General features: G+C 47.4%; 1 protein-coding gene across 3 annotated transcripts in view; it reads left to right on the forward strand.

Moving 5' to 3' along the window:
• The window catches only part of MYO5B (myosin VB), a 158,855-nt gene that overhangs the window by 50,604 nt on the left and 87,310 nt on the right, over positions 1–20,941 (forward strand). For all 3 annotated transcript variants that reach the window (XM_074571051.1, XM_074571052.1, XM_074571054.1), the window contains exons 5-12: positions 821–977; positions 3,494–3,637; positions 4,587–4,668; positions 8,553–8,660; positions 10,844–10,953; positions 12,552–12,817; positions 18,098–18,179; positions 19,772–19,912. In XM_074571051.1, coding sequence (XP_074427152.1) covers positions 821–977; positions 3,494–3,637; positions 4,587–4,668; positions 8,553–8,660; positions 10,844–10,953; positions 12,552–12,817; positions 18,098–18,179; positions 19,772–19,912 — 1,090 coding nt within the window. The remainder of the gene's footprint in view (positions 1–820; positions 978–3,493; positions 3,638–4,586; positions 4,669–8,552; positions 8,661–10,843; positions 10,954–12,551; positions 12,818–18,097; positions 18,180–19,771; positions 19,913–20,941) is intronic.

The raw sequence follows: 20,941 nt of genomic DNA on the forward strand, positions 1-20,941 counted from the left end.
CTTCAGGAGCTGAACGCACTTGACTTAGTGATGTCTACCAAGAATTGCTTTTAAACTCTTCATCCTCTTTTTCTTAGCCCTTTACAATTTGTCAGGATTTGGGGATGGATAGATGGTGTGAGTCTGATGTCAGAGACATGCTTTGCATTATTGTTGTCAAAGCTTTAACCAGATTGTTCCTATAATTGCATAGTGACTTTTGCTATTTCCTAATTATAAGGTGCTTGATTTCACAACTTCAGTATTTCTAACGTATTTGGAGCGTAGAGGAACCTTTCTGGGTATCTGTGTTTTAATAGCTCAGCAGTAGGCTGCTCGAGCAAGTTTCACGACTAATTGTCCATGTTTTGTTGAGCAAAATCTCAGACGCTTGAGTGAAGGTGTTAGAGGGAAAGATTAAATATATAATATTAAAAACTGATGTTCAGCCAATGCCTGTTAACAATTCTCCAGACAAACGCCAAACAACAGAGGTTTGTTTTTGCCGCGTGTAAGGAATAGACTTCCCAACACTGGGCTACGTGCTCCAGGGGTGAAGAAAGCAGCGGCGCTTCACGCAGGGGTTCATCTCCCGCTGTCTCTGCAAGCCTTTGGAGGTGTTCAGGGTGTCCTTTACATCTTAGCTGAGATGTATCGCAATTGTGCATCATTCGCTGTTACTTTGGTAGAGTCCAAAATAAATCCGGTATCCATAATGTAGGTGGTAACGAGATGAGGGAGATGGAGACATGCGAAGATGGAAGATTGTCGTGTGATGTGAACAAGCTATTAACAAGGAAATGGATTAACTTACAAAAGCTTTTCTTCTCTGCTGCAATAGGGATGAGAAGAACCAGTCCATCATCGTGAGTGGGGAGTCTGGTGCTGGAAAGACGGTCTCTGCCAAATACGCCATGCGCTTCTTTGCAACCGTCGGCGGTTCTGCCAGCGAGACCAACATCGAAGCCAAAGTCCTTGCGTCGAGCCCAATTATGGAGGTAAAAGCTGAAAAATTTCCTTTATCCTGCTTTGAAGTCATCATGGTGTCTGTCTCTCCAGAAGTCACAAAAACGATGAGAGCTGTAGGGGTTTGTGAGCCAGACCCGATTTCCAGCCTCACAGCAACCCTGAGCTGATGTGAAAATATAGAAATATGCCGATAACCTGTTTAATCCACCCACTTGCTTCTCTGTTTGGTCTTGAAGCTGAGCCCACGCGTTCCCAGCACAGGTCCAGCAGCTGGGCTTTGATGGTGCTCCGGAGCGGAGAGCCCGAGCGGTGCTGCCGGCACCATCAATATTTTATCATCTTGACCTTCCTCCTCCTTTTGCCACTGCATGGTACCTCCTAATCTTCTCTAATTGTGAAAGCACGAAATAGAAAAGAAAGGGATAAATCTATTTGAGATGTTTCAATGCAGTTTCATTTTTTGTCAATTTTCTGATGCTGTCGATCATTTAGAGGAATAACAAGTCCTATTATAGGGAAATTGCAGCTCTGAAGGAAAAAATATCCTTTTATAAATATAAAAGAAAGGGAAAGAGGCTTTGTTACATCGCACTGTGACCAGACAGGGAAATTAAAGATCTGAGTGCCTAAATCCCAGTTTCCAAACAGATTTTGGGGTCAGAGTGCCTTCATTTGCAAAATATCCGAGTCAGCCTGAAGAGAAGATTTGGGCCTTTCCAAAGTCAGTTATGGACTTCAGACTTGTGTGACTTTTTTCGTTTAAAGCAGGAGCTCGCAGGGCCACTGTAGCTGAGCTTGTCGTGCGCTTAATCTTAGCCTTGGTGTGACCTTAGACTTGGCTTAACCTGCAGGGAGGCTTCCCACCGCAGTGGCTCGTGGCCAAATTGTCTAATAGTCACGGAGGTGGTGGCTCATCCAGGATGAAAACCAAGCCCCCCCAGCCCGAGAGGCAGCACGGGTGGTCCGGCATCGTGCTGCCCGACATGGGGTGCAAACTGGAACTGTAAACCAAGTGGTGGTGCAGACGAGCAGTTAGAAAAGCCACGCGGGTGTACGGCTGGCAGAGGACGCTCCACGGTCTGTCACAGTGTGGGCTTCCAGTTTTTTTTTTTTTTTCCTCCTCCTCCTGTGCCTCTGTGAAATGTAGCTCCAATACCTGGGAACGCTTAAAAGCATCCAAGGAAAAATTCATAGCACGTGCTATTCTTCTGTATGACCCCATAATTTTATGGCTCTAATTTTCTTGCCTGTGTTCAGTTCTGGATATAATTTCTAAGTGCTGAGGCCAGGGAAACTTGTCTGTCTTTATTGGAAATTGAGGAGAACGTTGCCCATGCAAAAACCGTAAAAGAGAACTGCCTGGTTTGCAAAAACCCCAAAGTTTAAATGTGAAGATGGAGTAGAGGGAGGTGTGTGTCATGAGATTGTCCTTAGCAATGAGATGCGTCGTTTTTGATTTACGGGACGTACAGCCTCTCTACTTTATAGACAAGGAACTGAAGATAAGGTGATGATGGTAATTTTGGATTGTACAATATCTAGTTGTAGTCTTTGCTGTTGGAGTTTGTGAACCTCTTATTTCCCTGGGGGATGGGTGTTGGGCTCTGGGCAGAAATGGAGATTGGGTGCTCTGCCTCTGCCCTGCAGGTCTGGGGTGCGTGTTGGAGGTGAGAATTGGGAACTCTGGGTCTGGGAGCACTGGGAGCAATGGGGAAGGGTGAGATGCAGTGAATCAATGGGCTCTGGGGGAAGGAGGCGCATTAGCTAGCAGAGAGGTCGGGTTGGTGGTGGATGGATGGGGCAAGGAGCAGGCAGGGCTTGTTGAGGTCGTCTGTACCCTTCGAGAGGTGCGTGAGGGCCCGTTCCCTTTCATCGTTTCTCCTGTGTTTGTTTGAGGCTCCTCATCTCAGGGCGGGGGAATGGTGGTAGAAAATAAGGCTGGTGTAGCCGTGAATGAGAATATCGACTTTCTCTGGCCCTCTTGAATCGCAAGGAGTTGCTCCTTTGGCTGCTTGATGGATTCCCGTGTTTGCAGTGCTGCCCTCCCGATGTTTGCACATGGGCTGGATTCTCTCCTCGCCCAGGAGGGGACTGGTAGGCGCTGGAGAGGGGGCCACCAAATCCATGGACTGAAGCTGGAACATCTGGAGACGGGATTGCAGCTGGTTCCCTCCCTCTCGCAGGGCTTCTTCGCCCGTGTCCCCTCCAGGAAAGCTGCCAATGTTGGCTGTTCATGAACAAAGATGGGGGCATCCTATGAGACAAAACGGGGGTGCTCTGGCTGTTGGGATGTAGGTGATCTGATTACTGTATAAATACTCGTTTCTGTTGATATGCATTTTTCTTCCATAAAAATTCAGGAGACATCACATTTTCAGCGAAGAGACCTCCCCAAAGTCGCGTCGTTGCTCTGCCTTCTCCATCTGGGAAGGGGTTTTCCTCAAATCCTCACGTGACTGTTTATGCAACGCTGATTACAAACTTAAATGTTTAAAAAAATGTAAAAATTAAATTAGAGTTTTGTGTTGAATTTTGTTGTATGCAGGCAATTGGAAATGCTAAAACAACACGGAATGACAACAGCAGTCGCTTTGGGAAGTACATTCAGATCGGCTTTGATAAAAGATACCACATCATTGGTGCCAACATGAGGACGTATCTGTTGGAAAAATCCCGAGTCGTATTCCAGGTGAGGAGCTGTGCTTTTTTTTCTTTCCTACTTTTTTTTTTTCTTTTGAGTGCGGTACTCGGGGGAATTTAATAGTCTGGATCTTTTCTTTGGATTAAAAAAATGGCTTTAAAAGTAGCCTTCCTGGTGGACACGGCTGCCAGACGTGTCTTTCGGGCTTGGTCTTTTACAGTTGTTCTTGATAATCCCAACCTGGTGACCTCCTTCTGGAGGAATACGTACCTGCGAGACTCATTAATTGGCCTCTGATTGTTCCCTCCGCGCCTGAAGTTGGAGCCCCGAGGAGAGACCGCTGCTCCCGGCCTGGCTGCCGAGCAGGGATGGAAAACGTTTCTCTGGGCAGCTGCTGAGATTTTTACTGAGCATAAAAAGGCAGGAAGGGATAACTTGCAGGCAACAGTCTTTTGTTTTGAAGATGGAGGAGAAACGGGAGAAGGGCTGAGGTGGCTGATGTCTCTGCTGCAGCACATCCCTGTGGGTCTCTTGTCCAGGGCTCAGGATAAGCTTTCTTGGTTTCTGCTTAATATTTGGCTCAGAAGCACCTGCAAAACTTTTGTCCTTACACAAAAAAAAACCCAAATACAAAAATCCTACAACCAAACAATCTTGGGAAGCCATGAGTGTAGGCCACCTCTTTTAACATTGCTGTCAGTTTGCAACATGGTGTTTGTTAGCTAACTTAGCTTTTAGGGGTAAGGCGTGGAAGGTAATATCAAGTTATTTATTTCCTTTGCAGGATGGGCAATATAGTTTGGTCAGGGCAAGGCTTGGCACCTCCTTTTTCCCAGGTGGCACAAGGTCCTCGTCATGGTGGCACCGAGGAGGTCTTGATGGTGGGAGGCAGGGGAGGGGGTCAGGGTGGACTTAGGCTCAGTGGGCGCTGGACTGAGGATGGGAGCACTGGTGTAACCTCTTCTTGCCTTTGTTAATTCAGCATTTTCCCTCGTAGGCGGAGGACGAACGCAACTACCACATCTTCTATCAGCTTTGTGCCTCGGCGAGTCTTCCAGAATTCAAAGAACTTGGACTAAGTAAGTACTTCTACCTCCCCGTTTGCCAGTGGCGGCTGCCTGGGTGTGATGGCAACAGGAAGACGTTGTGGGATTAGGAGCGCAGGTCATCCAGGAGGTTGCGTGTGCCTCTTCAGTGGGAGGAGGTAAAGGGAGATGAGCTTGAAGGGCTTCTTCTCCCCAGTGGAGAAGGTTTGCTCGTGCCACCTCTAGGGATGTGGCACCTTGGATGGGACACCAGCCCTCGGCAGCTCTGCTGTGCAGCAGCTTGCTCCGTAAAATGCACGAAGCTTGTGTGGCGCTGGTGGGTGCTGTCAGGCTCCTGCAGGCTCTGCTGGTGGTTAGGAGCCATTGCTGGAGGTTAGCCATGGTGGAAGAAGACCCTGTATTTTGTAGAAACGGCATGCACAACCACAGTGAACCACACACTGGCAGATGCCAGCTGATGCAGGGAGAGAATGTATTAATCTTGTAGTAACTTGCATAAAAATCTGTATTTTGAATGAAGTATGAGTATGGGTTCATCTGGCCAGTGTCTTGCAGCTTTGTCCTTTGAATCCGTTATCTTTTTACATTGGCTGTCAATGGTTAACTCCCCGGATGCATCCCAAGTTGTTTTTTTTTTTTTCCCCCCAGGATTTGCAGCAAAACCTCCATAAGACACCCGAATAAGAGGTTTTTCACTTGCAGCAGGGGGTGCAGAGATGTGTTGTAATTAATTTTTTAATCTTGAATGTTTGCTGTTGCTTAAAAAGAGAAGCGAGGCTTAAAACATCCTTTTAAGTGTTTAAAAGGCAGGTCATGATCCCAACATGGAGCATCTTGCTGCTGCAGAGTCTCGCAGAGGTTTCCATCGTGGCTACGGAGCATAAGATAACTTCTGAGACTGTCTAGGCGTAATCTTATTGTCTGTCCCAGGACACCTGGGTGGGAGGTGAAGGTTTCTCATGATTCACTGTGCACCAACCATAGCCTGAAACCTGGTCCGTAGGTCAGTGCTTGTGCTGGACCTGGGGCTCCTTTTGGTCTCTAAGGGTCCCAAAATGATGTTCTTCTGACAGTGGCTTCCCAGCTACTGTCAAAAAAGCCCATGTTTGGTCCCGTTGCATGCTCACGTGATCCCAGAGCGCATCTCTTGGAGCGCTTTGAAGAAGTTTCTAGCGTGGAGTTACACGCTTCATTTTTGCAAAGGTACCCCGAGTAATGCTGTTGTCCGTTGGCGTCTTAAGATTCAGAAATAAATAATTTCAACCCCGTCTGGGAGACGGGTTGCTGTGGGAGAGCTCCGGCTGTGAAACCACCTTTCTCTTCTTGGGAGCAGAGGAAATCTCAGCCTTTTTCGACATGATTCTTTAAAAGCCTCGTCTATATTTCTGGTGACTGGGAATATTGAAGGCTCAGAGCTTTCTGCTCTCCTGGTGCATCATCCAGGACATCTTTATACTGGTGCGACTGTGGCTCTCGACTTCAGTGTCTCAAGAGAGGATGTATAATCGCAACAGCTGGCAGCGTAGGAGGTGATGGGTGCCAGGGCTGCTACCCCAAAAGGCATTTCACTGGAAGGAAAGCCCTTTTTGGGTCATTTCTTATCAAAATTTGATGTTGTCAGTCTCCAGCTGTGCTTTTCCGTGGTGCTTGTGGGTTTGTTGTAGCGCAGGATGTGCAGGTATCCATCCGTACAGCCTGCTGCTTCGGGTAAAACGCAACATCCGGAAAAGAAGTGATTCTCTCCAAAATTAAAGCTGAGTGTCTTCAGCGTTTCCTGTGCCGTCACCTTGCAAGAGCTTGAAAATACCTCCCTGAAATGTTTTTGTAGCTGGCGGACACGTGGCGCTCGTGTGCTTGGTGGGGTTGGCTTCTGGGCGACAGGGATGTGGCCACCGTGAGCTGCTTTTATTAGGGCGAGCCGGGCTCTGCCCTGACCTGTTGAATTAATAGTGCTGTGCAGTTTTCTGTGAGCTCAAGTGTGCAGAATTTGCTTATTTTTCTTTCTTTTGAGTTTTTTTTTTTTTTCATTACCACCTCTGCATTGGATTTACTAGCCCGTATCTCAAGATGACTGGTCAAACTTATTTCCTCATGTGAGCTGTACCTTGCCTCCCTGTCAACCTCTTCTTCCCAAGGCTTCTACAAACCAAGGAGTATCTTGATGTAAAAGTCCATCTTTTGTTAGACAGAGAGCAGGATGTATGTTTTTTCCCTCTCAAAAGCAGGAGCTGTTGCTTTTCCTTTGGGTCTTGTACACGCAAAGAATTGTTGTTACTCTCTTCTATATTGCAAAAAACTGGAAAGCCGAGAGTCTCTAAACTTAGGTGAGCCCAGCACAGCAAACCAGTTAAGTGTTGGCTTTTCAGGTAAAGCAATCCTAAAAGTTTGATTTTTTTTTTTTTTTTTTTTTTTTAAACTAGAAAGTAAATATGTGACTTAAAATGTGCGTGCCCTTTTGAAGCCTGGTGTCTGACTTCACGATCACTGCGCCTGGGCAGTGGCGCAAAACAGGAATATGCTTGTTTTGTTTGCAGTGAATGAAAGGGTTTCTGCGGTTATTAAAATGATTGCACGCGTGTTGAGATGTAAATATTGGAGTTGGTTATAACAGAGATGACTTGAGGCAGAAGCAGATCCCAACATGGATGGTTAAAATCGGAGGCTGACGTCCCGTTCTTATCAACCGCTGCCAGCCCTGGTTGTGTCTCGCAAGGTGACACGTGGCGACATCGAGCTGTTAATGTGATGTGCTCCATCACGGGCCGGGTGAGCTCCCATCGTGCTGGGAGGACTGGGATGGACATCGTCTCTCTGACCCCAATCAGCATTTTCTGCCCCTCGTTCCTGACGCTCCAGCAACAAGGAGAGTTACGGAAACCTCCGGCTCCCGGGGCTTAGTATGCCAAAAAGAATTAAATGTTTTTCTTACAGCCTGAATGTACAGCTAGTGCAAAAGCCTGCGGCAGGGCTGCGAAGGGATGGGGACCTTCTGGTGGCAACGGGAATCAAAAAAAGTGCAGATTGCAGTGATTTTAAAGGTTACCAGCAGGCTGATGTGGAATGCACAGTAGGCTGCTTTTCTCATTATTTTCGTGATCCTTGGGAAAAATACGTTTGTGAGTGTTTAACGATCTTTCTGAGCTGTTCTCGGCGAGTTCCTCCTACCCGGTTTGAAACGACTTGAAGCTGAGAACCCATTCTGGGTGGGATAGGGAGGTTCTCCAGCTCCTGGGCTCCTCCAGCCCTTCCTGGGGCCAAGCCCGCTCCCGCACTGCTAGGACTCAGGTTTTGGCCTCAAATAAGCCCTCGTTTTAAGGAGGGGTGGTTGCAGGTGAAGCTTTTTAAAGTAGGTACAAATCCCGCCGTCTCTTCTTCTTGTATCTGCATTTAAAATGCTTCTCGGTCTCCATAGGATTTAGCCTTGCGTCGTCCTGAAATAACTTTGCTAAAGCACGGATGCTTAAATGGTGTAATGCCGGCACTGCGAGCGCTCCTCCATTCCCTTTGCTCCCCGGGTTTAAGGCCTTATGTGGGAAAGACATTACAATGTCTGAATTGGTCGTGAGTATGTAAAATAAGATGAAAAAAATTGAAAGTAGTAACCTCAGTATTGGAAGTAATATGCACCTGTGCAACAGAGCAGTTATTCGAAGCCTGAACAGACCACAGCTCTGCCCTGGCTGAACTTGCTTTGCATGGGGAAGGAGTTTCATTACTGCAAGAATTAATTACAGTGACTTACCAAGGTTATACTTTACCCATTTCCCAGCAAACCCTAGTTTAAAGGAGGCGGGTGCCCTTCGAGGATGGGCAGGATGGGGGACAGGGAGCATCCCAGTGCACGATCTGGAAAGCTACAGCTTGCTGATATATTTCTTCTCTTTTTTTTTTTTTTTTTTTTTTTTTTTCTCTCCTAGCATGTGCCGAAGACTTTTTCTACACTTCTCAGGGAGGTGACACATCCATCGAGGGCGTGGATGATGCTGATGACTTTGAGAAAACCCGGCACGCCTTCACCCTGCTTGGTAAGGGGTTCTTCTGCTTGGAGGCTTCCCGGCAGAAGTCTCTCGCAAATGTTTTTTCAGTATTTTGCCTGAATTATATGACTCTCCTGTAACGCTAAGAGGTATAAATCCATCTTCCTATTGACCTAGTTGGCTTTGCCTTGTTCTTTAGTATGAGCTGCAGAATTGTTTCTTACAGCTGTCTGCGAAGCAGCGGAGGAGAGTGAATTTAAGAGAAACCAAAATAAACCATTCTGGAGTCAAAGCTGCGCTGCAGCTTCGACTTGCTATGTTTTTCACCCTATTTACAAGCAGGAAAAGAGCTATTACTCCGCAGTTCAATCCGTATTTGGGTTGAGGGTGATGTCACTTCTCGGACCGCCACTGTATTGTACCAAGTAGCTAATTCCTGGGAATAATGAGCTGAGCACATCCCTGCTGTGCAGAGTCCGGGTTTGCATGGCCAGCTGCAAAATCTACCCCTGCAACAACCACTGGTTACACGGTGCCGCATCCTGCCTGCGGCAGTGACTATTTGAAAGGAAAAAACAAATTTTGCAGGTGGAAAACTTTTTCCCGGAGTTTATGAATGTTTATCTGAAGCCAAGTTTTTAAATCCTGTTAAGTCTCGGTGCCTCTCCGTTGCATTTCATCTGCTGGGAGAGGAGCTCATGATGTTTGCAGCCAGCTGTGAAATCCCCCTGAGCAGCTGCATCGCGACCACTGCGCTGGGCTGGCAGTGAGCATGGGGACTCATTTCAAACGCTATAACTGCAAGCGTTTCCCCCAAATTTGTCCTCTTTGTGTTTTAGGTGGGCCGCATCTCTTTTTCTTTGGGGTGACAGCGGGATCTTGTCGTTTACCCTCCTCTTGCCCAACTTGTGCGACTGCTAGCTGTTAACTGCTCCAAAAAATACGATGCCTCTGGTCACTCCAAACTTGCCCGTGGGACTGTAATCCCCAAGGGATTCTCTCCCCATCCCCTTGCCACCTGCAGTCTTGCTTTGGTCCTCTCTCTGTGTCCCCAAAGAGCTCCCCTGTCTCCTTGCTGGTCCCCACGAAGCGCTGTGCGAGCATCTTCCTCTGCGGCCAATTTTTCCTGCTTTTCGCATGCTTCCTCTGGCTCGGCCTTTCCTCGTTTCCTTCAGTGTTTCCCAGCTCTGTCTGCTTCTGTCCGGGGCCTGCTGAAATTGCTACTACGCTTTCTAGTCTTGCCTTTTTATGTGTAACAAGGAGAAGTCAGATTTATCTGCAAATCCCTGCCCTAGCCAGGCCTAACTCCAACTAAGAGTGCCAAGTAACAGCAGAGCGTTGCTCCTTTTTAGTAACCTTGAAACGTTTCTCACTGTGCTGATGAGAGAAAAGTCCCGAGGGAGAGAAAGGGAAGCTCTTGGTAATTCAGAAACCAGCAGGTGATGTCTCAGACCTTGGGTAGATAATTAGGACACCAGCACTGTACACAAAAGGGGCACAGAAAGCCCAGTTGGGATGTAAAAATGCAAGATATGACAAGAAAGCTGTGTGCAAGCTGCTGCTGAGCAAAGCCCCTGCTGGGAACGCTGGCAAAAACCTGCCAGAAAAATATAGAAAGCAATAATATCTTACAACCCCCAGTGAAGACCCACAACACGTAGCTCCTGTTGAGACGCTGGGGACACGTAAGACAGAGCTTCACATCCACCTCCCTGGTGATTTGCTGTAGCACCGGTCTGGAGGCGTTGCGCATCATGTGCACGGCGTTAATTTTCTCTTCTGTTTGTGGGACACCGGCAATAAGTTGTAATTTCTGTGCTTCGGCTGTCAGTGAGATCTCGCTGTTGCACTACGATCGCAGAGAAGCAATTCCTTGTTCTATAGAAGCCCGCGGAGCCCTTATAGCTCTGGTCCCGTTTGATCATTATGGGGTAGCATCCTAGGTTTCGTGCACGTTTGCCATAGTATTAAACCCATCTCTGATAAAATCGCTTTGATGCAATCATTAGGGGTCAAGAAATCACACGGGGAGCTCCTCTCGCCGCCTTCGCTGTCATTTTTGAGTGATGACTTTACGGAGAGTTTATGATGAGTTTTATTGGGAGAGGTCTGATCATTCTGAAAACCAATGGCCCGGGAAGGAAATCAAACACCGCGTGCGTTCTCAAATCAACTGTAAATTGCGGTTTATTTTCTGTTGTGAAAAATCAGTCTATCAATTGTTCCCGTAGGAGTGAAGGAGTCTCATCAGACGACCATTTTTAGGATAATTGCTGCCATTCTGCACCTAGGGAACCTGGAAATCCAAGGGGAACGTGATGGCGATGCTTGTAGCGTATCGGTAGGTCACATGTGGGACACGTGGGGAACTTTTTATGCTTGTAAATTGACTCGCGTTGGATGTGCTGAGCTTCGCAGCAGTATCCTTTGGTAGAAAGCTCTTTTCCTCCTGGTTTTCTTAGCCTTTTTTTTTTTTTTTTTTTTTTTTTTTTGAAAACACATCATAATTTCCTGGTTGTTTTCTTTTTCCTGGAAGATAGTGCGTTATTTATCCTCTTCAGCCAGCCCAGCGAGATGATTCAAAGGTCGTTTTCCACCTTAAGTCCCAACCCATCTTTAACTCTTCCCCCTTTCTTAAAAGACTCGGTGCACCGAGCATTGGGGGAACGGTGATTCCCACCAGCAGAAGGTGTGATGCTCCACAACCGCTTTCCTACAGGCAAAGCCACGAAGCTGCTGCTTGTAACGTGGCCATCCAGTATCCAAACGAGCACCGCACAGTTAATTAGCAAGAATAAATAAGACTAAAAGACGCCTTAGGGGTGTTTTTTCTGTTCCTGTGTTTGTTCGGGGGGGAGGAAAAAGTGATTATATGGAAAATACTGTCCTGTCAATTATCGTGGCATCCCAGACCAGGTCGTTTGTTCCTAATTAAAGTATTAAAACGAGTTCTGCACACAGTTCTAGTGGTACCCTTGAGATAATGTGGTGTGCAGTTAGTTGGATGCTGGGGGTAATTTGCTTGGTATTTGGCAACACGGATACGTAAAAGCGGTCTGCTCCGACAATGTTGAGCTCTGTAATGGAGTTCGTGTTGTTTAATTACCTTCAGATGTAATTGCATGGTATTATATCAGTCTTGTTATGACTTTGAATCCGTGGTCAAAAAAGGTATCAAAGCAAAAAAGCATCCTAGAGGTCTTTTAAAAACGCATTTTTCTCTCCGTCCCCAAACCCATCCAGCTTTTATACAAGCACGTATCTAACTGGAAGCAATTTACTTCCTTTAGATATGTATGATTACACCGAGGAAAAGAAAATTGATTTCTCACTGTCCAAAAGGCAGCGCCCGCTTTCTTAGCATAATAGAGACCCAGAACTGCCTTGTCTTAGTTTGAGGAGGAAAAAAAAATACAATGCGCTAGAGAGAATGAAGTTCACGTTTCATTTTATTGATTATGCGAAATAGAAGCCCTTCTGGTAAGGCACGTTTTGCAACTTCGTTGTTCAAAATGGAGTTAGTTTGTAAAAGGCATACCCTAAGCTTTAAGTTGAGGCTTAATCGAGGTTGCTCTGAAGGAGCGCGTAGTTGCAGCTCAAGGAGGAGTAAAATGGAGAGGGCTCTTCCCTGTTGGCAGTCACCGTGGAAATCTGCTCTTTATCAAGTTTGAGACCTAAGGATAGCCAGAGCAGAGGAAAAGCCATAGGATGTACCACCACTTAGAGCTCCGTGTGAGCCATTTCGTCCATGTCCGTGAAGATTAGCGCAACTGGATGAGTGCTCATCACTTCTCTGTCCTCTATCAGCCACAGAGATACGCAGTATTTCCCTAGATGAGCATGAAATGCCGCTTATTTTTTGCGCTGATGTGGGAACCTGGTATTAAAACTCCATTTTTTGGAACGTCACCACCTGCTGACTTTTCTTGTTACTCCTAGAGTGAGGACGAGCACTTGAACAACTTCTGTGGCTTGCTGGGTGTGGAGCACAGCCAGATGCAGCACTGGCTTTGCCATCGCAAGCTCATCACCACGGCCGAGACCTACGTGAAGAACATGTCCGTGCAGCAAGTGGTGAACGCCAGGAACGCCCTGGCCAAGCACATCTACGCTCAGCTCTTCAACTGGATCGTGCAGCACATCAACAAGGCCCTGCACACCACTGTCAAGCAGCACTCCTTCATCGGCGTGCTTGATATCTACGGGTAGGCATGTTTTCTGCTTTTAAGGCTGTTTAATCAGTCGTTTCTGATTTGTCTTGCCCTTCTGAGCACGAATGCTTGACCTTGCGTTGTGGCAGGGGATGGGAATAATAGGAAAGGTTGGAAAAAGCGTGGTCATGGTATGTGGATTGCAGTTTCGATCCTCCCTTAGGTTTTCCAGTGCTGCCACTGAAACAGTCTATGGAGATCCCCTTGAGCGTTGGCTTTTGGGGTTGACCTCCCATGCTGTTCCCATTTGGGCTTTCTGTCCTGTGTGCTCTTTAAAGCATCAAGCTTAAAGATGGGCTAGGCGTAAAGGTGCGGATGTGGAGACCAAAGACTGCGTTGGCTCTGCCTGGGGTTGCTGTGGGATTTGAGGAAACTACTTTGCCTCTTCAGCTGTGAAACCACTGCTGCGGGGCCCTCGTGCAGCGAGAGCTTTCGGAGGACTCTTTGCCTCTTCAGCTGTGAAACCACTGCTGCGGGGCCCTCGTGCAGCGAGAGCTTTCGGAGGACTTTGTGAACCTGTGGCGGTGGGATAAGGTGCAAAAAGCTCTGGCATAACCGAGGGTAAGGCTTGCAGCCTGCAAGCTCAGGGGGAACAAACTGCTTTAAATTCACACTGGGCACCAGTTACTGTCCGGTCTGTCATCCTGGAACTTGAGTGCTGGTAGAAGAGGGATGCGAGAGTCCCATGTGAAGAGTTAGTTTTAGCTGAAGTGCTGCAAAGAAGCAGAAGATGGAGGAGAAAGGAGGGGGTTGTGTCAGTTGCGGGGTGACAAGGAAAGATGGATTCTGGGTTTGTTGTTTTCCCCTCCCCTCTTTCAACACCATCCCTTTTCTGTCTCTCTGGGGAGCAAGGACAAGGGAGAAGTCACAGGTTGCCCAGAGCGGTGGGAGATGCCCCATCCCTGGAAACATTCCAGGCCGGGTTGGACGGGGCTCTGAGCAACCTGGTCTGGTTGAAGATGTCCCTGCTCGTGGCAGGGGGGTTGGACTAGATGGCCTTCAAAGGTCCCTTCCAACCCAAACCATTTTGTGATTCTGTGGTTTTAAATGGGCCAAGCAGCGGCCTGCTGTGCTCCCTTTAATATGTTAAAGTACTTGATTGCTCCTCTTTTGGAGGGGAAGGTGGGATGGACAAGTTGTAGCTGCTCCAAGAACCGGTCCCTGACCCAGCGCAGTGGCTGTGCTCGCTCAATCCCGCATCTCCTGTAACAGCAGACTCCTCGTAAGGTCTATCAGATCTAAATGAACCTGAAGTTCAGAATGAAATCCTGCCAAAGCAGTTTGGGTCAGCTGCAGAAAGCTTTTATGGCTATAATACCTACATGGTTACTGGAATTGGATCTTGTGTATGAAACCTCCCTGGGGTTTCTACAGCTACTGGTGATGTTGATTTTAATGTTCACTGGACAGAAAAGATGTCAGTGTTGGAGCATTGGCGTAACCCACTGCCTGCTCATCTCCATCAGCGACTGCTGCCGTACGGGCAAGGTTTACAGGAATGCTTGTACCAAGTATGCCAGGAGTACAGTCCTCTTCGGTTTGGGATTTCAGTGGGATGGTTTGGGATGGTGACGTTGCTGTCACAGAATGGTATCATAGAATCCCAGACTGGCAGGGGTTGGAAGGGACCTCTGGAGATCATCCAGTCCAACCCCCTGCCAGAGCAGGGTCACCCAGAGCAGGTTGCACAGGAACGTGTCCAGGTGGGTTTGGAATGTCTCCAGAGAAGGAGACTCCACCACCTCTCTGGGCAGCCTCTTCCAGGGCTCTGCCACCCTCAAAGGAAAGACGTTGTTCCTCATGTTTAGGTGGAACTTCCTATGTTCGTGTTTGTGCCCGTTGCCCCTTGTCCTGTCCCCGGGCATCACTGAAAAGAGCCTGGCCCCATGCTCCTGACACCCACCCTTTAAGCATTGATAAGATCCCCCTCATTCGTCTTTTTTCCAGACTAAAAAGACCCAAATCCTTCAGCCTTTCTTCAGAAGAGAGGTGCTCCAGTCCCCTCATCATCTTGGTAGTCCTTTGCTGTCCCCTCTCCAGCAGTTCCCTGTCCTTGAACCTGTCAGAGGTTTGGGCTCTCCCAGGTATATAGCACAGCACCTGGAACATTTTAAATCACCACTTGGGTCTGGCACAGTCTGGTTGGAGGACTATGAGGTGGAAAAGCTGTTTCCCATCAATGTCCCTAAAACCAGAGATTTCTGCAGGCCGGAATATGATAAATAAAGCTTTGAGATGGAGCCTTGTGGGCGATAGCGGGTCAATGCAGAAAGCTGGACGTCTGAGTTACAAAGTCAGATAACGGTTTTTCAGAAATCTGAATAAAAGGAGACTTGAGGATAGCGCTCATGAAAGATTAAGCTGGGCTTGACAACCTGTTAGTGTGGAAGAAAAACCTCCCTTAGCTGCAGGTCTGCTGTGCGTCACGTCCAGCGCGTGGGCCGGTTGATGCTTTTACAGCACTGGAGTCACCGCAGCGTACCGCAGGTTTGTTTTCCGTGGAGACCTGCAGGTCCGATCGAAAGAGGTAGGTTTGCAAGGAAAGGGTGTCCACGCTCCAGGACATAACACTTGAGTGTGAGTCTGATCTTTCGGAAGGGAGTATTGCTGTCTAAAAGCTGAGTAATGAACACTCCAGAGACTTTGGGTGCTGGCAGCCTGAGTCTCTGCAGTCCTTCAAAGTGGTTTGGTTCCCCAAACTCAGGTTATTTGGGAGTTTTAACCCATTCTGCCAAATACTGGATTTTTTTTTTTCCCCAAATGTCTTGTTTTTCCTTTTCCTCTGGGAGAGGGATTAAGGTTCCCAAGGCAGGGAGTTTCCACGTAGCCTCCACTGCACGTCCCTGACATGCCAAGGACATCTGTCCCTACGCTCCTAGAGGAGGACTGTCCCCGGGGGTGGGATTTCTTAGGGACAAGGTCCAAACCCGGTGTGTAGGCTATGAGATTTGTCTCCTGATTCTCCAGTGCTCGACCCCACATCCTTAATTCTCCGTTAGTGTTGGGGTGAGAGGATGCAGCATTAAAAACCTTAATGTATTTATTGAAATGGCATCATTTGCTGTAGTAGCAATACCGCGGTCCGTCCGAAGAGTGGATTCATGTGGCATTCCTGGACGTGGTGGGGACTTGGTTTTTCCACTGTTTGCCACATGAAGGGAAGTGTGAACATCCAGGCACCCAGCTGTACGCCGGACTTATTTATGAACTTTTAAATATTTTAGTATAAACCCTGGTGCCGCAGCGGATTTAGGAGATACCGGTTGTACAGCAGAATAAGGAACAGCAGAAAAGCCAAAATGCAGGCAGGACTTCCTGGCGAGGACGCGTGTGGAGCTGGTGACCAAACTGCTCCATCAATTAGTAAATCACGCTGGCTGAGTCTCTTAATTAGTGACTTCAACTCCAAGGGAGATTTCATGATGTCGTGCAGCTGCTTTGACCCTCGGATTGCACTTGCAGAGAGAGTTCATAAATCGCACCTGGTGCCTCTGAGGCAGAAAAAGAGTTTCCACTCCGATATCTTTTCCTCTGTACCCCTGCTCTCATTGTGTTTTTCCACCCAGCTTGCCGTGCCTCTCCATCTCCGTTTAATTAAAATCTTTTCTTGCCCCATTGCTCTGATTATGAACCTGCAGGAGTTGGGATTTCCAAGGAGGAGACCTTTCAGTTGCAAGAGCTGAAGGCGCTGATGTGCTTGGTGTGATGGCCGGGCAACCAAGATCAAGCACATCAGGAGCTCTTCGAGGACATGCTCATCATTGAGGCTCTGGCCGCGTGTTTAATATAAACATTATTTTGGCCCAGACACCAGATTTTGTTGCATTAAAGATTGCAAAGCTCAGTTCATGAGATGAAGAGGGATTGAATGCCCTTTCCGCGGCATGGCCTGCATCGTCTCCAGGGGCAACGCCAGCCCCGGGGGCAGGTGGAGAAAGACCTGGTCCTGGGTTTCCTCAGGGGCTGTGGGGCTGATAAAGGCACAAAAGTGGCTCCTTTCTCCCATTTTTCATTTTCCTTTCCCATTGCCTTTTCCTGAGGGCTGAGGCATTTTCTGTGGTGGGCACGTTACCACCTGGCAGTACCCGGGGAACAGCTACATCATGTGGAAAACAGCCAGGAGTCCTCAGAAAATACTAGAAATACTGATTTTTGTGGGTTAAAAAAAAAAAAAAAGCTTCGTTTGTTTAGTGCTTTAAGACTGGTCTGTCAGCTCCTACAGCACCTATTACCCGAGCAATTATTTCACCGCGCATTTATCATTACGGCAGCTCATTCATTAAGCACAGGGAGCCTTACCACTTCTTCCCTGAGTTGTTTTAATCCTTACAGTCATGCGTCAAAGACTTTTTTTTTTTTTTCCTCCCTCCTCCAACTGTGCCTTAAAAATAGAAATAAAAATAACATAATTCCCCGTGGTAGTTGAAAAATGTCCTTTTTTAAGAGCAAACCCGGCTCCCTCTGCCTACCCCTGGGCACTGCGTGCTTCAGCCCCGACCGCCCCAGGGGCTCTGCTGGCTTTTTGCTGCTTTCCTGTAGTTTGTGGTATTAAAACTGCATATTTTTTTCTTTTCTAATTGTGACTAGGAAGCCACTTTTGAGCTCGGTTTGGAGTTGGCCAGTGGCCCTGAAGGGGTAGGGTAACGTTTTGGCAAGAGGAGCTTTGGAAGCCCTGGTGAAGAGGGGCATCGCCGAGACCAACACCAGTCGCCCTCTAAGAAACATGTTGGAATTGGAGCTGGAAGCACCATTTTTCTCCCTGCCTTCCAGAAGTCGCTTGCTCACGTGTATCTAATTTTTGCGCTATCGGGGATGCAATACAGAGGCTATAATTATGAATGTAATACCTTCTTTTTCTGCTCTGTTGAATTACATTAAAAGTACCGTGTTGGGTCTTTTAAGACAGCAGCTACTGTTTCTCCATCACCTTTGCAGTTGAATATATTTGGACTCAATATTTCATAATATTTTTCCCCAAGAGGGGCTGTTACATTTCTCATCTCAGGCAGCGCTTTCGCCTGATGGGCAGGAAGCCACAGTCGTACCGAATATCTCATTCATGCGTAGCAGAAGAGACTCTTGAATCCCTTGAGTTGTGGCAAGGAAAGACAGACATTTTAGGGAAGGAGGAATAAAGTGAAGATCTGGGATAGGAGGAATGCGAAGAGACGGCTGAATAACCGGTGTTCCGTGTCACGCAGATGACACTGTCGCAGAAAAAGTAGATTTTGAGATGAAGCGCCGCTTAATGCTGATTTATTCATTGCTTTGCAGGTTTGAAACTTTTGAAGTGAATAGCTTTGAACAGTTTTGTATCAACTATGCCAACGAAAAGCTCCAGCAGCAGTTCAACTCGGTAAGGTCAGCTTGGAAACCTTCCCTAAAACTTCACGGGAAACGTAGCAAGGCTGGATTATTGAATGCTTTGATTCTGCTTAATGATGCTTACCTGCAGGCTGGCCGGATTGCGTGGCCAGCATGAATGTAGCCCTTGGGATGCCATCTCTCCCGTGCCATAGTTGTGCGTTGCGATTGCACTAAATGTTGGTATCGTGTTGAAAATATTGCTTGGTTGATCGGTAAGCTTGATACTGGAAGCAGGTTTGCAAGTGGCTCACGCAAAGGTTCGCGCGTGGTTTTGAATAAGTAGGTAGTTTGCCAGTTTTCTTTTGTGTCGTTTCAATCCTAAACCAAAACCTGGATGATCTTGTGCCGAGTCCTGATTCCAGCGTGCGACAAAGCGTGGGTAGAAACCTGCCCATTAAGTGCAGCTTAAACCTCTACAACACCAACTCTCTATTAAATAGCAGGATTAGACACGTTCCCCATTTTTTCACTTGAACGTGTCTCACAAAAACCTGGGATTCTTCTATTTTATTAGATACAAGCACTTACCTGCGCTGGAAATGAAACCAGTAAGGGGTCGCCTTTTGCTTTTGTTGTAAGCAGGGAAAATATTCCTATTAGTTTCAGGATACGAGGGGGGAAAAAAAACTTGTTGAATTTGAGCAGCTAAGTACTGCAGGGTAGTTTGGCACTTTGAAACCCTGCCGTATGCGTGGACGTGAACGCTAGCAGTATATCTCATGCATCGGATCTGCTAAAAATGAAAAGTAAATTATGGAGTGTATTTGCACTGTTCGTATCTTACTTAATATGTCCAACTATCACTTCTGAAGCTTATAAATTCAAACTCTCGAGATGACATGTTTGAAGAGATTTTTAAAAAGCTGTCTTTGAAGAAAAAAGTGCATTTGAAAAATCTTTTTTTTTTTTTTAATATGCTTAGAGTATCTCAGAAATAGCCAGAGACAATTTATCTGCTTGGGCAGAGGTCTGAGATATGTAAGCCATATGAAGATAAGTTGGGTTTTGTTATATATAATTTTTTTTTTAAATCAGAAACTACAATAGAAATGTTCCCGAGTCAGTTAGATACTGCTGCTGATATCCCTTCTGGGAGGATGGGTGCTTTTTGTGAAGCTCTGTTCATAGATGGGGGCACACGCACTCAGCCCTAGCCGGGGTCCCAGCCTGGGAACCTGCTGCAGGTCACTAGTTTCATCAGCAGAGCGCTGAAGGAGAGAGGGATTTTTCTCAGCCCGAGAGATATGTGTGTCATTGCCATTTCAATATATGCCTCCCACCTAAACGTAGTGACAGCTTCAGTCATTTTCTAGCGAAGTCATTTAAAGCCTTTCCCCCCCCTTCCCCCCCCGCCCCGTGGTTTCCTAGCGTGTCGCTTTTAGTTTCCTTTCCAGAAGCTCAATCGTATAAATGGCAGAGCCTTTACAAAGCTGCACGTGAGGGCACTTAAAGCTTCTGTGGCTTCTGGATGTGCTGGGGGAATACTCTGCTCCAGTGGGGAGGAGTGGGTGAACAGGGAAGGGGCTGGCGCTGTGCTGCCTGGGGTCACCATCAGTAATTCTGTTGGTTTTCCACCCTCAGCACGTGTTTAAGCTGGAACAAGAAGAGTACATGAAGGAGGGAATCCCTTGGACTCTCATAGACTTCTACGATAACCAGCCCTGCATAGACCTTATAGAGGCGAAACTCGGTATCTTGGACCTACTGGATGAAGAGTGCAAGGTAAAGAGGACTACCTACCGTTTTGCTCTTATTTTTATTTTTATAAAAGGTTAAAGAATGGGCTTTAACCTGTGGTAGCTTGCAAGAGGGTAAACACCTCCTTTCACATTCATTGCCTGGATGCCGATGGCTAGGGCAGACTGGTGGCGTTTGCTTTCCTTTAGGACCATTCAGAACTTCCTTGGCAGATGTTTGCTACCAACGTGGGTCCCTGGTCTCACCATGTATTGCCAGAGCTCATGTTTCTGGCCTGGCTGTACGTAGGGATAGTCACAGAATCATAGAATGGTTTGGGTTGGAAGGGACCTTAAAGAGCACCTAGTTCCAACCCCCCTGCCCTGGGCAGGGACACCTCCCACCAGCCCAGGTTGCTCCAAGCCCCGTCCAACCTGGCCTTGAACGCTTTCAGGGATGGGGCAGCCACAGCTTCTCTGGGCAACCTGGGCCAAGGGCTCACCACCCTCAGAGTGAAAAATTTCTTCCTCAGATCTCATCTCAATCTCCCCTCTTCCAGTTTAAAACTGTTCCCCCTCGTCCTATCGCTGCACTCCCTAATTGCTTGCGACTTCTGATTCCTTCAGTATTATCCATGAGCTGAAGTTCCTTCATGTCTCAAGCCTTATTTTGTCCCAAGGGAAACTTGGCTCCTGTTGCAATAACTATATTTGGAGTAAAGTCGATCGCATTTAGTGTGCAGGCTTCAGATGCTGGAATCTGTGCTTCAGTGGCACACGGCATATAGAAAAAAGCATCTCTGAGAGGGTCTCCTGTTTGGTTAACCTTGCAGCATCAGGGGATAACAGCCACATAGTGAGGGTTTGCTGAGGTCAATGCCAAGCTCCGGCTGACTTCTCCCAAATAACAAGCGATAGGACAAGAGGAAGTGTCCTCAGGTTGCGCCAGGGGAGGTTTAGGATGGATATTAGGAAAAAGTTCTTCATGGAAAGGGCTATCAAGCATTGGAACAGGCTGCCCAGGGAAGTGGTGGAGTCACCATCCCTGGAGGTATTTAAAAGATGGGCAGACGTG

This window comes from Larus michahellis, chromosome Z (genome assembly GCF_964199755.1).
Source record: "Larus michahellis chromosome Z, bLarMic1.1, whole genome shotgun sequence".
Taxonomy (NCBI): Eukaryota; Metazoa; Chordata; class Aves; order Charadriiformes; family Laridae; genus Larus; species Larus michahellis.